The sequence below is a fragment of the Physcomitrium patens genome, chromosome 15 (assembly GCF_059467195.1).
Source record: "Physcomitrium patens ecotype Gransden chromosome 15, ASM5946719v1, whole genome shotgun sequence".
NCBI classification, from domain to species: Eukaryota; Viridiplantae; Streptophyta; class Bryopsida; order Funariales; family Funariaceae; genus Physcomitrium; species Physcomitrium patens.
This window is the reverse complement of record NC_143424.1, coordinates 6,285,584-6,299,444: the sequence shown is the minus strand read 5'-3', so window position 1 is coordinate 6,299,444 and position 13,861 is coordinate 6,285,584. Positions and strand designations below refer to the sequence as shown.

At 34.9% G+C, this 13,861-nt stretch overlaps 1 protein-coding gene across 3 annotated transcripts; it reads right to left on the bottom strand.

Annotated features, from left to right (window-relative positions):
- Positions 1-10,050: 10,050 nt before the first annotated feature.
- Positions 10,051-12,862, bottom strand: LOC112292873 (mitochondrial outer membrane protein porin of 36 kDa). Of its 3 annotated transcripts, none has more exons than XM_024541795.3 (7): positions 12,816-12,862; positions 11,720-11,828; positions 11,551-11,618; positions 11,271-11,381; positions 11,070-11,156; positions 10,730-10,938; positions 10,051-10,596 (listed from the first exon to the last, which is right to left on the bottom strand). In XM_024541795.3, the coding sequence occupies exons 2-7, from the start codon at positions 11,766-11,768 to the stop codon at positions 10,290-10,292; spliced, it is 831 nt and encodes a 276-aa protein (XP_024397563.1). In that variant the 5' UTR covers positions 11,769-11,828; positions 12,816-12,862; the 3' UTR covers positions 10,051-10,289. The 3 variants fall into 3 exon arrangements, with proteins under 3 accessions (XP_024397563.1, XP_024397565.1, XP_024397564.1); XM_024541797.3 differs by having other exon boundaries at positions 12,423-12,839; XM_024541796.3 differs by having other exon boundaries at positions 12,679-12,839.
- Between the last annotated feature and the right edge of the window lie 999 nt (positions 12,863-13,861).

The following is a 13,861-nucleotide window of genomic DNA, read 5'->3' as shown; positions in this document are numbered from 1 at the left end:
GGAAGTCAGCATCAATTGGCACAATAGTAGCACAAAGCTGAAATTGCTCTGGCTTCAACAATATCGTACATTGTTGATCAAACCTTGCTTCTCCAGCCTTTGGTACAAGATACAATGTCCTCGATAAGGCATGAGATAGTCCTTGCTGCTTTCGAGGTCGATAAGTGATAACAAAATCAAACCTAGATAGCAACATACTCCACCAAGCTTGACGTCGATTTAGAACTCGAGCTGACATGAATACTCCAAATTCTTGTGATCTGAGTATACGGTCACTGGGTGTACAGCTCCTTCAAAAAAGTGATGCCATTCTTGGAAAGAATCCACTATAGTAAGAAGTTCCTTATCGTGGATCTCATAATTGATTTCAGCAAGAGAGAACTTTCGAGAATAGAATGCAATTGGATGGAGCTACTTGTCTTCTCCCATTTGTGAAAGTACAGCTCCCAAAGCAAAATTCGAAGTATCAGTTTCTAAATAAAAGGCCTTTGTAGAGTGTGGATGTACCAAGATTGAAGCCATAGTAAATGCCGTCTTCATGTCTTGAAACGCCTTCTCTACTAGAGGTCCCCATTCCAGCTTATCCTTGCATGTCAACCGAGTGAGAGGAGCAGCAACTTGAGAATAATTCTTGATGAAGATCTGATAGAAGTTGGCAAAACCAAGAAAGCATTGTATGTCTCTAACCATCTTCGGAACCTCCCAAGACACGATTGCTTCCACCATCTTGGAATCCATCTTCAAGCCTTCTATAGTCGCAACGAATCCCAGAAACTCCATCTCTATTTGGTGAAATAAACACTTCTCCAACTTGGCATATAGTCCTCGCTCGCATAGTTTCTCCAAGACCAAACGAACGAGCTTTACATGCTCTTCCTCGTTTTTGGAGAATATCAAAATATCATCGAAATAGATGACAATAAAATCATCAAGGTGCTCTTGGAAAATATCATTCATCATATGTTGAAAGACCACTGGAACATTAGTAAGATCAAAGGACATGACATTATACTCAAAATGGCCATACCTTGTACGAAATGTTGTCTTCTACTCATCTCCTTCCTTGATTCCTACGAGGTTGTAAGCTCCCCTTAGATCAATTTTTGTAAAGATCCTTGCACGTCCAAGTTGTTCTTAGAGACCAGAAATCAAGGGTAACGGATAACGATTCTTCTTTGTTACCTTATTGAGGCCCGATAGTCCACGCACATCCGCAACGAGCCATCTTTCTTCTTCACAAATAAGATGGGTGCTCCAGTTGACGATTTTGAATGACGGATGAAGTTTTTAGCTAGATTCTCGTCGATGTACTTCCGCAACTCCGCCAACTCCGTCTGCGATAGATTGTAGATTGGGCCAAAAGGCAGTTGTACTCCTTCCTGCAAGTCTATGGCGCAATCATATGGTCAATGTTCTGGTAGCATGTCGGCATTCTTCTTTTGAAACACATCTTTAAAATCCTTATATTGCTTAGGTATACTTGTTGTCGAGATCTTCTCCCCGGTAGTTGGAGCCGCATAAATGAGAAACGGTGTGCCTTCCTTGGACGATCTTATAAACGCTCTTGCTCCAATGAATAAGCATTTCTCTATTCGGGGTTTTCTACTAAGCTTGCTCTTCGGTGGTTTTGTAGGAAAGGTCATCTTCCACAACCTCCAATCTATGGATGGGTTATGCTTTTTCAACCAAGAAAGCCCAAGAATAACAGGATTTGATGGGGTTCTAATAATATTGAAAATAATATGACTACTATGGCCCTTAAACATCACTTCTATAGGTTTTGATTCATGGGTGACACTACCAGACAATAAAGATCGCCCATCTATGACCTCAACGTGAACAGGTTTGGATTTTTGTACTAAAGGGATCTTATGACACTTCGCAAATTCTTCGTCTAAGAAACAAGCAGATGCTCCTAAATCTAATAATACTGAGGTTCTCAGTTTTTGAGGGCCCATAAGCAAAGGGACTGTAAAGCAAAGGGCAGGTTGAGCGGAAAGAAAGGAACCTGGTTGTTGTTGCGATATTTCACTGTCTAGCCGCACGGTTCCTATTGTGGCTAAGCATCCTCGTTTTTCTGAACAAACGTGCCCTTAGTCCTGACAATACGTCGATTTTGCTTCTTGGGACAGTTTCTAACTTTGTGGCCTTCTTCACCACAATACAAGCACAGACCTTCCTCCATGCATCGCTTTTTTTTTTCTAGAGTAAAAGATTTGACACGTACCGCATCAATTTACATGTCTTCTACCTCTGAATGTGAATTCACACTACTTACCGACATAGTTGGGGCGTGGTGAACCGTATGTTGTCTTGAACATTGGTCTTGGCGGCGTTGGAATAGGCAATTATCGTACTTCACAGCTTGGCTAATAGCTTTGTTGAGCGTTTATTGATCAGGAAGAGTTAATAGCAAATCCTTCACATCATCCCTTAAACCCCAATAGAATTGATTCATCAACGCTTCTTCGTCCCAATTGATGTCGCATGCTAATTGATTGAAGTTCGATGCATAAACTGATGTAGAGCGCATCCCTTGTCATAGTGATCGGATCTTTGCTGTAGCCCATCGAACCTTGTCGTGTTCACGAAATGCTTCTACAAATGCCTCCAAAAAGGTTTCAAAGTTGTTTAGTATGGATGCTCATTTCTCAAACAAAGGAGCAAACCATGATAGAGCTTGCCCTGTAAGTAAGGTTCCAACAAGCCCAATACGTGACTCCTCCATTAGATAGCGTTCGGGCTGTAAAACTGTTATCAACCTGATTTGATTGACGAATCCTCGAAACTTAGAACGCGTACCATCAAACTTGTCCGGAAGGCTAACTCGGGGCTCCTTATGTTGTAGAACCAGCAGTGCTTGTCGAACTTGAGGCAAAGTTGCTTCTCCAAGTGCAAAAGTTTGAGGCTGGTGCAACCTAGATTGTGCCATCCCAAATGCTCCATCATTATGAAGCCTTGCCACAACTCCTTCAATCTCTGCAGTTCTTTGCGATAACGTAGCGAGGGCATTCATGATAGCATCTAACTTGGACTCCGAACTTTCTGACATACTAATGTCTTGGCCTCTAGCCATTCTAAGAGAAGGACAGAAACGACTCTACAAGAAGACAATATTGGTTTAGAGGAGGGTATTCCGCAACCTCTAAAATGCCTTAAGAGCTTCAAGAAAAGTGGTAATCCACTCTCTCCAAGAAGAATAAGACTCCAATATTGTAACAAAAGAAATATCAGTTTAGAGGAGGATAATCTGCAACCTCTTAAATGCTAGTACACTTCCAAACAGAGGGATAATCTGCGCTCTAATGAGGAAGAAACTAACTCTGATATCTAAGATGAGTGAAGTCTCCACAAACTGTCACGGACCCAAAAATACAGACTCGAGATCTAAGAAGAAGTTCAACAAGAATTGGATTAATCAGATGAATACAAGAACAACACGAGAGAGGTGAGCTAGAGCTCCAAGAGATGTGTTGTCGAGACTAAAAAAAACTCTTCAGCCTCGATTCCAATATATACTCCTATTTAGGAAGCTTCTTAAGCAACTTCTATTAACTAGGAAGCTTCTAGAAGGTTCCAGAGACTTGCTTCTAGAAGGTTCTAGAAACTTATCTCTAGAAGGTTCTAAGGACTATGTCCCTAATATCTTCTACTAACTAAGAAGCTTCTAGAAGGTTCCAGAGACTTGCTTCTAGAAGGTTCTAGAAACTTATCTCTAGAAGGTTCTAAGGACTATGTCCCTAACATCTTAACACACATTTAGATTTTTTAACATATAATATGTTTTAACTAATTTTTACATACTATAAGCATTTACAATATAATACCATATAAAATAGTGAATATCTTGAGAAGAAGACAAATGCCACTTTCTCTTATAGAAGTAGATAATAATCAAGAATTTGATATGGAAGAAGTCTTATATTCAAGGCAGTGCCAAAATAGGTTGGAATATCTTATTCATTGGTATAGATATGATATTAGTGAATGTCCATGGGAGCTATCAAAGAATCTTGTAAATGTAGCAAAGAGAGTTGAAGCCTTTCATCAATAACATCTATGAAAATCAAGATGAAGAATAACAAATCTTTGCTATAAAAGAAACAAAATCAAAGAAAGATAGCATTCTACCTTCTATCTTTTTTTATAGTTTATGTATATATGTGACACTAAGAAGATAGAGAATCAACAATCAATAGATTTAACTCAAGAGCTTTTATTTGCAGACTTACCAAATAAGTCATTGCAATTGTCACAACCTTCAAGACGACAAAATTGAGATGAAGATCCTCAAGAATGACATATTTTTCTTTGAATAGATAGTGAAATACAATGTGTTTGATATTATGACCTTAGAAGAGAGTCTCAATGTTTGGTGATTTTATTAGAGGTAGGAACAATTCATGATGGTGTTTCAAATGTTTTATTTGAAGAAAGTTACAAAGTCCTCAACAATGATCAAATAACAAGGTGATTTTCTCAACTTGATATGAAACACTATCGATAGTTAAGAAGACCTATCAACCATCTTCAAAGAAAATCAAGATTAGAAAGTATGGCAAAAATAATTTGTTGCATCTTAGATTTCCTTAACATATGAAGACCACTCCTCATAGAACTTATCCCTAAAAAGGGAGGTAATATCATAGACATACATAGGTACTCTAATAAATACCTATATGATTAAGTAGAAGTAGGTAAAAATAAATAAAAGTAGGTTATTTTCATAAGACCTTTTATAAAAGTTTCATGAAAGCTTTGTAGACGCTGCTTGATTTTACATATGTTTGTAGTTGATTAGTAAGTTAGAAACTTAATCAAAAAGTTAACTACATGTTAATAGCTTGCAAAATAAGTTAATTATGTGATGCACATATAGAAAACTTGCCTTGCAAGTTAAGATAAGTGTCTTATAAAGTCATCACATTTTGGAGGTCTTATAAGATATCGCCACATTGATCCTAGTTAAGAGTATATATGGAAGTAAGAGTAAAGCCTACTTCACTCTTGTCAATGTCTTTCTAGTCTTTAGTCTTATTTGAAGACTTTCTAATCTTCTTGTTTTTAGCAATAGCCATTCTAGTTCAATATTATATCATCTTTCAGTGACTTTTTAGTTCCTTTCAATGATAGAAGAGTGTATTGAGGATTTTCTTTCTTTGAGATTCATGCCCTTGACACACAGCCATTTTAGTGGCTAGAAGTCTGATTTGACCATATTCCACAAACAATTGATCCTTGTAAATCTATCTAACCTATCTTAGGAATTTTTTAGCATGATCCTATCTTCAATTAATCCTAATATTAACCATACTAATTAGCTATCTCTTTGATCATATTTTTATAAATTTATAGCTTTTTTAAGATAGTAAAAGAATTTCTATAGCCTAAAAGGTAAAATTACTAACTAATCTTTAATCTATTAGCTATTAAAATAAGAAAATAAAATAAAAGATATTTATAAAAGCTATGTTTAAATATATTGAATTATTATTGAACCAAGATGATAGAATATTAATTAGAAATTTATTTTTGATTATATTTTTATCATATAGTCATGTTGTAATATAACAAAATTCTTTTATTATTTATTTTAATTCATCACAATCTCATGTTATATACTTTATAAATATTCAATTAATAGTATTATTATTTTTATTTTTTTCTACTACAAGATTGATAAAAATAAAAAATAAAAATAAAAAAATCAATAGATATTTTGTTTGGTTCTTAAAAAAAATTATCAAAAATTAATGGTCCATAATATAATATCTTTCTATAAAATAAAAATTTCATCAAAAAGATTTTAATATATTGAATATATTAAATATTGAATTTCATACTATGGCTTTATTCATGGTGCCCTAGCAAAGGCCAACATGAGGTGGTCTCCAACCACAAAGTAAGATGGTTAACAAAAATTATGCTTAATTTTACTTATCAATACTTTAGTAGATCTCTCTTCACTCCTTCCTCCTCTTCCATCCTTATCTTTGCTTCCAAAAAGCTCCTTCACTGTAATTCTACTATTGATCAAAATTTAGATGTGTTAGCCACAGTAGGAAGAAAGAGTGTCTATAATAGGTTGCCAAGTAAACTCTTAATTTTGTTGGTATGATTGAATGGACTGCAATGGAACTTGTTTTAAAATTAGAGCTTCCAACACTATGATTTGCACCATCATTGGCAACATCAAGGGAGATTCTCTAAGGTATCTTTAAAAGTCCTCCATAAAACTTTAGAAGAACCTCATCTAGCTTTTTTAAGAATCTTTGCCACATGTACAAAGTAAAATCCATATATACATTTATAATACTTACTCATTTCTAAAAATATGGTACAATCATATTAAAAGATTTTATAAGAATCTTCATAATTTTTTGTATTATTTCTTTAAAATATTTTTAAATAACTTAAAATTTTGGTTTAAAATAACATAATATGTAACATTTTGATGTTAAAATTAAAATTGATATTTTTTTCAAATTAATAATTATACACATGAATATATAAAATTTAAACATCAAATAATTAAAATTAGAGAATAGAACCAAATATAGCATATCTTCTCTTTTATACTACTATATATTTACTAAATTTAAGGTCAATAATAAAACAAATATTTATAGAAAAAAATATGTTTTATAAAAAATATTTAATTTAATTATGATTTTTATTCCAATAATATTTTTTTAGATTTTTAATATTTATTATCATTATGATTATTATTATTATTATTATTATTATTTTAAAATAAGGTGATTATTATCATAATTAAATAATTTTCATTTAAAAAATCCTTATATATTAGAATACTTGTAATAAAGTATATTTTTTTGGAATTTATTCTTGTAACATGAAGATTGAGAAATGAAGAAAATTCTAAATAATACAAAAAAAATCTTACTTTGATTTTAAGATCTATTTTTAAGGTATTTTATATTTACCAAGATGAAGTCGTTGATTAATCTTCAATTATTAATAGTATGTAGAAAGATCTTTTAATTTTATACAAACTTCAAATAAATAAATAAATAAATATTTTTTTATCTTTTCAATTAAAACAAGATAGTTATACATATAAAAATTAAATTAAAATAAATCTATTCAAAAAATAGGTTATTGTTTAGTATATGACTATATAACATTAAGTTCATAGTTTAAAAGCTCAATTATAGGAATATCTTTGATACAGCAAGTACATGAAGAGTTGAGTCATCTTACACTACATAGAATATATAGAATGTATTTTATATTATACAATTAATATCAGTATATAGACTTGTATTAACAAGTTGCTAGTTGTATTTCTTTGTAAGAAATGTAAACCGAAATTCTCTAAGTTTTAACACCTTATTACCTCAATCAAGATCTTTGCCTATCTTAGATTTAGAATATGATTGGTTTTTAAATTTTAAAGAACCCATTGTAATTCTATGTACAAGTACCTATGTATTGGTGGTAGTAAAATATTTTTAAGATTAGATGAATTTATAATTATATTCTAAAATTATCATAAATTGGCCATTATTATATAATTTAGCACAATTGCTAAAACATTTATATGCTAATATAGAAGTTTTTTTTAGTTTTTTAAGAATTTATTTATAAAAGCCTTAATAGACTAATAAACCATGTCTAGATACTATTTAAAGAAAAATAGCTTAATTTAGTATGTTTTCAAATAATTAAGATGGATATATGAAAATAAAGAATCTTTTGTAAAAACCACTATGTCTATGACCTTTCTTTGCTATAGATTATTATAGACTAATAATTTAGTAGATATACATTACTATTCTTTTTCAGCCCTTATGAATTGTGGTATGAATAAAATCTTCTTTTATCTAATTCGATTTAAAAGAAATTTGCTTCAATTCTATGTTTTAATGACTCTAAAAATTAAAGCTCTAACTTTATATGATTGCACAAAGTACTTTAAGAAGACCACACCAATTGGAATAAAATAAAAATAAAAATAAAAAATAAAACTTTCCTATTGTCTAATGTTGTGGTATGTTACTTTATGCTCATATTTGTATTAACTCTTAGCAATCACAATTGCAAAGGTTTAAAAAAAGTATATCCACAACATAAAGTACCTATAATACTTTATGTGAAGACACACAATGATTTGAATAAAATAAATCTTATATAGTGGCATTTTTCTGTTGTAAGGTAAAAACAGATCTGAATGTTTCTACGATTTTAAAAAATGTGTCCTATATTATCTATCTATTGAAGGTACTATGCATTTAGATTTTGAAAATATATCAAAAAATATTCTTTGTTTTGTGGATCTTCAGAAGAAAAGAATGTTTTAATGTAATAAATGCTAATGTGGTTGGAATATGTCATGTTTGATACCACCTTTCACTACTTTATTCTTAGAAAACTAGATTTTATGATAACGTAGAAAGTTTTTTGATTATATCACAACTTCTAATTTATTCTTAAATTCTCTTTATAATTTCTAAGTATCTTGGTGGCCTAATTGCCATTCAAACGGATATATATTTATTTAAAGGTTGAAAGCTTGTACTTGTAATGAAGCTTCATTCTAAAATTAAAGATAGACCTTACATTGCACACAACCTACCATCCTTTATCCTTTAGTTACTTCATTATTAAACTTTTTTGACTTACTTATAACTATGGTTTTAATGCACATGTAATTTGTTAAGATGGAGTTGGACATGGTCCACTTCATTTTCTTGCAGTTATTGTTTTATCATAAAAATTAGAATAATCTCATATGCATTGAAAGATGTTATTTTCTAAAAATTTATAGTAAGAGTTGATCAATGGTTTTATAATTATTGTATATCTCATCATATTTGGTATAAATGAATTAAATATTGGTACATAATCTTTTACAATTGATCAATAGGTTATTTTTGAAGTAATAATAATAACAACAACAACATTCAACATTTGAATTTTCAAGTACATGATTAAAATCATTAATTTTTGTTCTCTTTGAACCGCTTTATATGCCAAAAAATTATAACTTTTTCTTTTAAAAGTAGATGTCCAAGATTTATTCCAAGTCTTTAACTATTTTTGGTAGGGTTAGCATGTCGATATTTCTGATGCCATAGTATTTTCCACATGTATAGCAATGAGACTTTTCTTGGAAACTACTGTGGGCTTGAATTCAACGGTAGATAACAATTGCAACCCACTTTGAGATGATTTCCTTTTTTCTTCTTTTTTTAATATAATTTCAGACGAAGAATTTAGTAATCCATGCTTAACTGCACACCTCAAAAATTACAGTGAAAGAGATGGCAATACAAACTGTCCTGTCAGTGTAGACACAGTGAGAGCCCGTTATGAATTAAAGGTGCGAAATGCAACCAATTAATGCTTCTTGTCATATATTCGCCAAACCCCACTTCTTCGTTTGTGCTATCTGCTCACCAACTAGATATAGCTTGGAATCACCACAAGACTTAGATGGTGCCTGCCTGCAGGTATGATTGTCAAAATGCGTATGCTCTTCAGGGATTCACGAACGCTTTGACAGAGGGCATGATTCGATGACATGTAACTGCTTTAATATTGCCTAAGCATCGCCCTTTCACCACATGAGAAGATAAAGCAGTGGAAACGTGAGTGCGATGACAGAATGTGTATTTTACATTCAATCATTAACCCACACAACCCTCGTGATTGAAGACTATGTTCAATCTTGAGATGTTGTGGATGCACCAGTGATGAGAGTGTACGAATTACTGGAATATGAACTAGCTCAGCTTCTTGGTTATTTCGACTATGCGACGTTCTTTAGATATAGCGAGGAGCATCTTCTACTGCTTCCCATTATGATTGCACCTTAAATGAAGCGTTCCATTGAATCTCATGGGCAGAAGTGTTTCTTTTCAGTGAGAATCTCAGAACGAAAGACAGATCTGGTCCTTGCAATGATCATCAATTTCAACCGCAATGACTTGAAACGCGTTTAAAATATGGTCACAGTCAGTCAGGGCTAAGCAAAGCCTGATAAATCACAACTTTCAAGGAAATTCCAAAATGAACGCGTGGATCTCGGTAACAACTTTTCGAACTCATTCTGGAAAGAATCTGATCGTTCATTAAAATTGAGCAGTAATACAGAAACTCTTATTCTCTTCCTGGTGTGATCTCACCATCTCTGCGAAACAGAACGTTAAACGTAGAGACAACCTCACATCTTCTAAGTCAAAAATCACAACGCAGCACACCGTTCTAGTCGTAAGCACCACCCAGTAAGAGTAGTCCAAAGTTAAGGACTTAAGTTCATCTTCTCATGGCTTGAGAGCCAAAGCCAAACCGATCTTCGCTGTCTTATCCAAGGACTTAGTATCCACCTCCCCAGATAAGGTGACCAGAGACTTCGGCCTCCACTCGTGCTGGAGTAGGGCAGCTAACTTTCCATGGTTGTTCAATCGAGCCTTCACAGTGGTTAGAGTGTCCAACTCGTACAAACCTCCGACAGTAAACGTGTTCTCATTCTTGGAAAACCTGTGAGCGATCTCAGCAGCCATGGTCGTCCTTGAAATTGGGCTCACTGTGTGTAGGTAAGAAGCCTTCAGCAAGTCGCCTTTCTCAGCCCTGTGTTTGCAAAGGAGCTAACACAATCAAGGAATGGACAGCCTGGAGGTGCTTAGCTCCAAGAAATTTGTGCTGCAATAACAATAATTGAAAGTGCCACCAACAATTTGATCGTGAACTGGTCAAGGCTTACAAGATTATGGAGGCGTTGAAGTCGGGCTTAACCAGACCGACACCAGCGTTGTACTTAATTAGTGACCCATTAGCAGAGTCGAAGGCAACCTCACCACCGACGGAGAACCCGTCATTCCCAAGGGCCCCGGTTGCCTCCACAATAGGTGAAGGCGACAAACCAATGGAACCAGTAATTCCGCAGTAGTCTTGCTTGTACTGAATCTCAAGCTGTTTGGAAGAAACAGCACGATAGTATAAATTCTTGATTAGATTGAATACAAAAACTCTAAAGAATCAATTGGTTGTCAATTGCATGATGTCAAACAACAATCTGATCTACAAGTCGATTAAACCCGTACCTTCCCTGACTTGTGGTCGGGGATAGTGAAACTGAACACACTCTTGGCTCCGGGTGCGAACTCATCGATTGTGATAGTCGTAAAAATCTGTGGAAACAAATCGCCCAAAACTCTGGTTCAGATTTGACGGATATCGACAATGACGCAGGTAAGGCATGATTTAAGCAGCAATCTAATCTGCTCTCCACGCTGAATCCTTACATTCGACTTGGTGTCAACTTTCACATCAGCAGTGACATTCTTGTTCTTGAATTGCGTGTTCAAATCCCCTGTGAATGCCTCTCCCCTCTTCAACCCAGTCGAGGTGAAGGCCTGAGAACAGATACGACAGTTAGCTTAGCAATCGACACTCTGCAGTGAGGGAAATACTCTTAAATTAGGTGAAATAGTCCTACCGCTTAAGTTACAAAACATAATCTAAAATCGTCAATACACAAGAGAAACTAAATCCATCTCACAAAATATCGAAACAACTACATACCAATCCAGACTTGGTGCTTGTGGTGATGACAAATTTCTGGTCATATGTGTAGTCCTTGTTAAGAAGATCTGTACAGAAAGGACGATCAGAGACTCAAGTTAATCCCACCGGAACCGTGATTGATAATTGTCAGCCCTAACCTTGAAAGTAAACAATTAGCGATCTGTACCTTTAGTCTTCTTCCCAATATCTGTGTAGAACCCTGGTCCCTTGCCCATGGTAACCTGCCCGACCGACCTCCTGCGCTGAGGAAGTATGCAAGAGAATTCGATCTGTCACTGCACGAAAATAAAAAATCATGTGTAATGTCAGGTATGAGAATCCACGGAAATAAAATTCTCGTCACTTGAAACAAATTACAAACAATAAAAGCGAAACTTCTAGTAGACTTATAAAGTATGCGGCTATGAAATAAACGTTTTTCAATGCTAACTGATCCGTCCGAAGCTGGATGATCAACAACGATGTTAACAAACCTAGGCTTTTGAGGATCTAACAGATCTTTAATTCTTCATTTTGACAGAAACCTAGCATAAGATGAGTCACTCAAAAAGTAAGATCACGGACGGCGAATATAATGTTTTCCCCTGGTTCAGATTGAGAGATCCACCTCATCAAGTAGATACCAGTTAGATAATATAGCAGGCACTGTGAGAAGGTGCATTGACTGCAATGCTCATCAAAACATACTCACAGAAGAGGGCGTGACTTCATCATCGCACCTTCAAGTAGGACATTCTACAAAACCTACGTGGGACCTAACATGCCATCAGAATCACGGCACGAACAAAACCTGTGAGGTCAGAAGAATACTGCGCTATATATACACTTCACGAACCAACCTTCGACATATATGCAAAAACAAACACTACCTTCCCGTAGTCGACCAGAACCTATCCCCTTCTCCACACAGCGAAACGCACTATACTAAGTTCCCAGAAGAAAAGAGCCAGACATCAAGTCACGATGACCCGGAAAAAGAGAATCCTAGGTAAGAATCCGAGAAAACACAACACAAGATGCACAACACAAGATGCAGCGAAGATTAAAGGGGGGGGGACGCGACACCAACACCGGCCCTAAGGCGGCGTGAGTTCAAACACAGACGGAGGCATCCAGCAACTACACCTGGACGTGTCAGCGAGTGACAAGGGTGTCGAAAGAGAGCGCGAAGGGCAGGAAAAAAAAAACAGACGACCAGAGCGAGGACGAGGGCGAGGGAGGAAGAAGGGAGGAGCATGAAGAAGAGAGGGAGAGCAACGTACCGAGCACAGCAGGTAGCAGGAGGTGAGTGAAGAAGTAAAGCTAGGCCGAAGGCAAACACAATACAAAGCTAGGGAAGGCAGGGAAAGGGGCTTGGGGGGCGGGAGGGTTTGCAAGGGGGTAGTGGATCCTAGGGCTGGGAGGTCCCGATCGTTTCTCGTCTCCCCCCCCCCCCACCCGTTCAGGGCCTCATCGGTTTTCCCTGTGACCAGGCCGGCGCCGCATCCACTCGGCCTGTTTGGAGCGCCAATCCCCTCTTTCGATGGGGCTCTTCGACTCCCACTCCATTCCGGTTTTTTTTATTATCGTAGTGTATCGTATTTCGTATCGTGGTATATTGTATTGTAGTATCGTATATTATGATACTCTCGTGTGGGAAATGTTGGTGTTTGTATACCACATATTATGTGATCTCAAACTTATTGGGGGTTGATGTGCCTCCATTAAACTTGTAGTTGTCATGTCATTACAAGAAATTAACTAAATGAGAATTAGAAAGCAAAAGAATTAGAAACCAAATGTTTTCACAATGTTCACCATTTATTTATTTATTTATTTATTTCTACAATTAATGGCATATTATTGCCATGCTTTGATAACAAATGATGTCCCAAGATTTTTTTACAATGTAGCTTCAAGGAAGTAATTTTCCCTATTTTTTCACAATATAATATGTCTTATTTGGACACAAAAGGTGTAACCAACTACAATATCCCATGGGTAGACTTCTTTATTTTAAACTAGTAGTTAATGTTTTATCTATGTATTCAGTATTTTAATATTATTATTTTCTATTAAATTATTTCTTTATTTTACTTTTCTATGAGATATGGTATAGAAGAAGACATTGTTTAAGACTTTGCCCAACACAAGATGTCATAAAGATTAATATGATAAAAAGACAAACAAAACTTGTTGTAATTGCCGATTGAAGAATGTTACAATAGATGAGCAATTAGGAGGATAAATTTTCTGTCAAGCTAAAATGTTTTTCTAATTATGCAAATAAAGAAAAAGAAAAAGAAAACAAAATTCTATCTATGTAAAC

Coding starts and splice junctions, on each gene's coding strand:
- LOC112292873 (XM_024541795.3), bottom strand. CDS start 11,768: ATGGGCAAGGGACCAGGGTTCTACACAGATATTGGGAAGAAGACTAAA. Junction 11,619..11,719: donor TATTGGGAAGAAGACTAAAG/GTACAGATCGCT, acceptor CTTTCTGTACAG/ATCTTCTTAACAAGGACTAC. Junction 11,382..11,550: donor CAAGCACCAAGTCTGGATTG/GTATGTAGTTGT, acceptor ATCTGTTCTCAG/GCCTTCACCTCGACTGGGTT.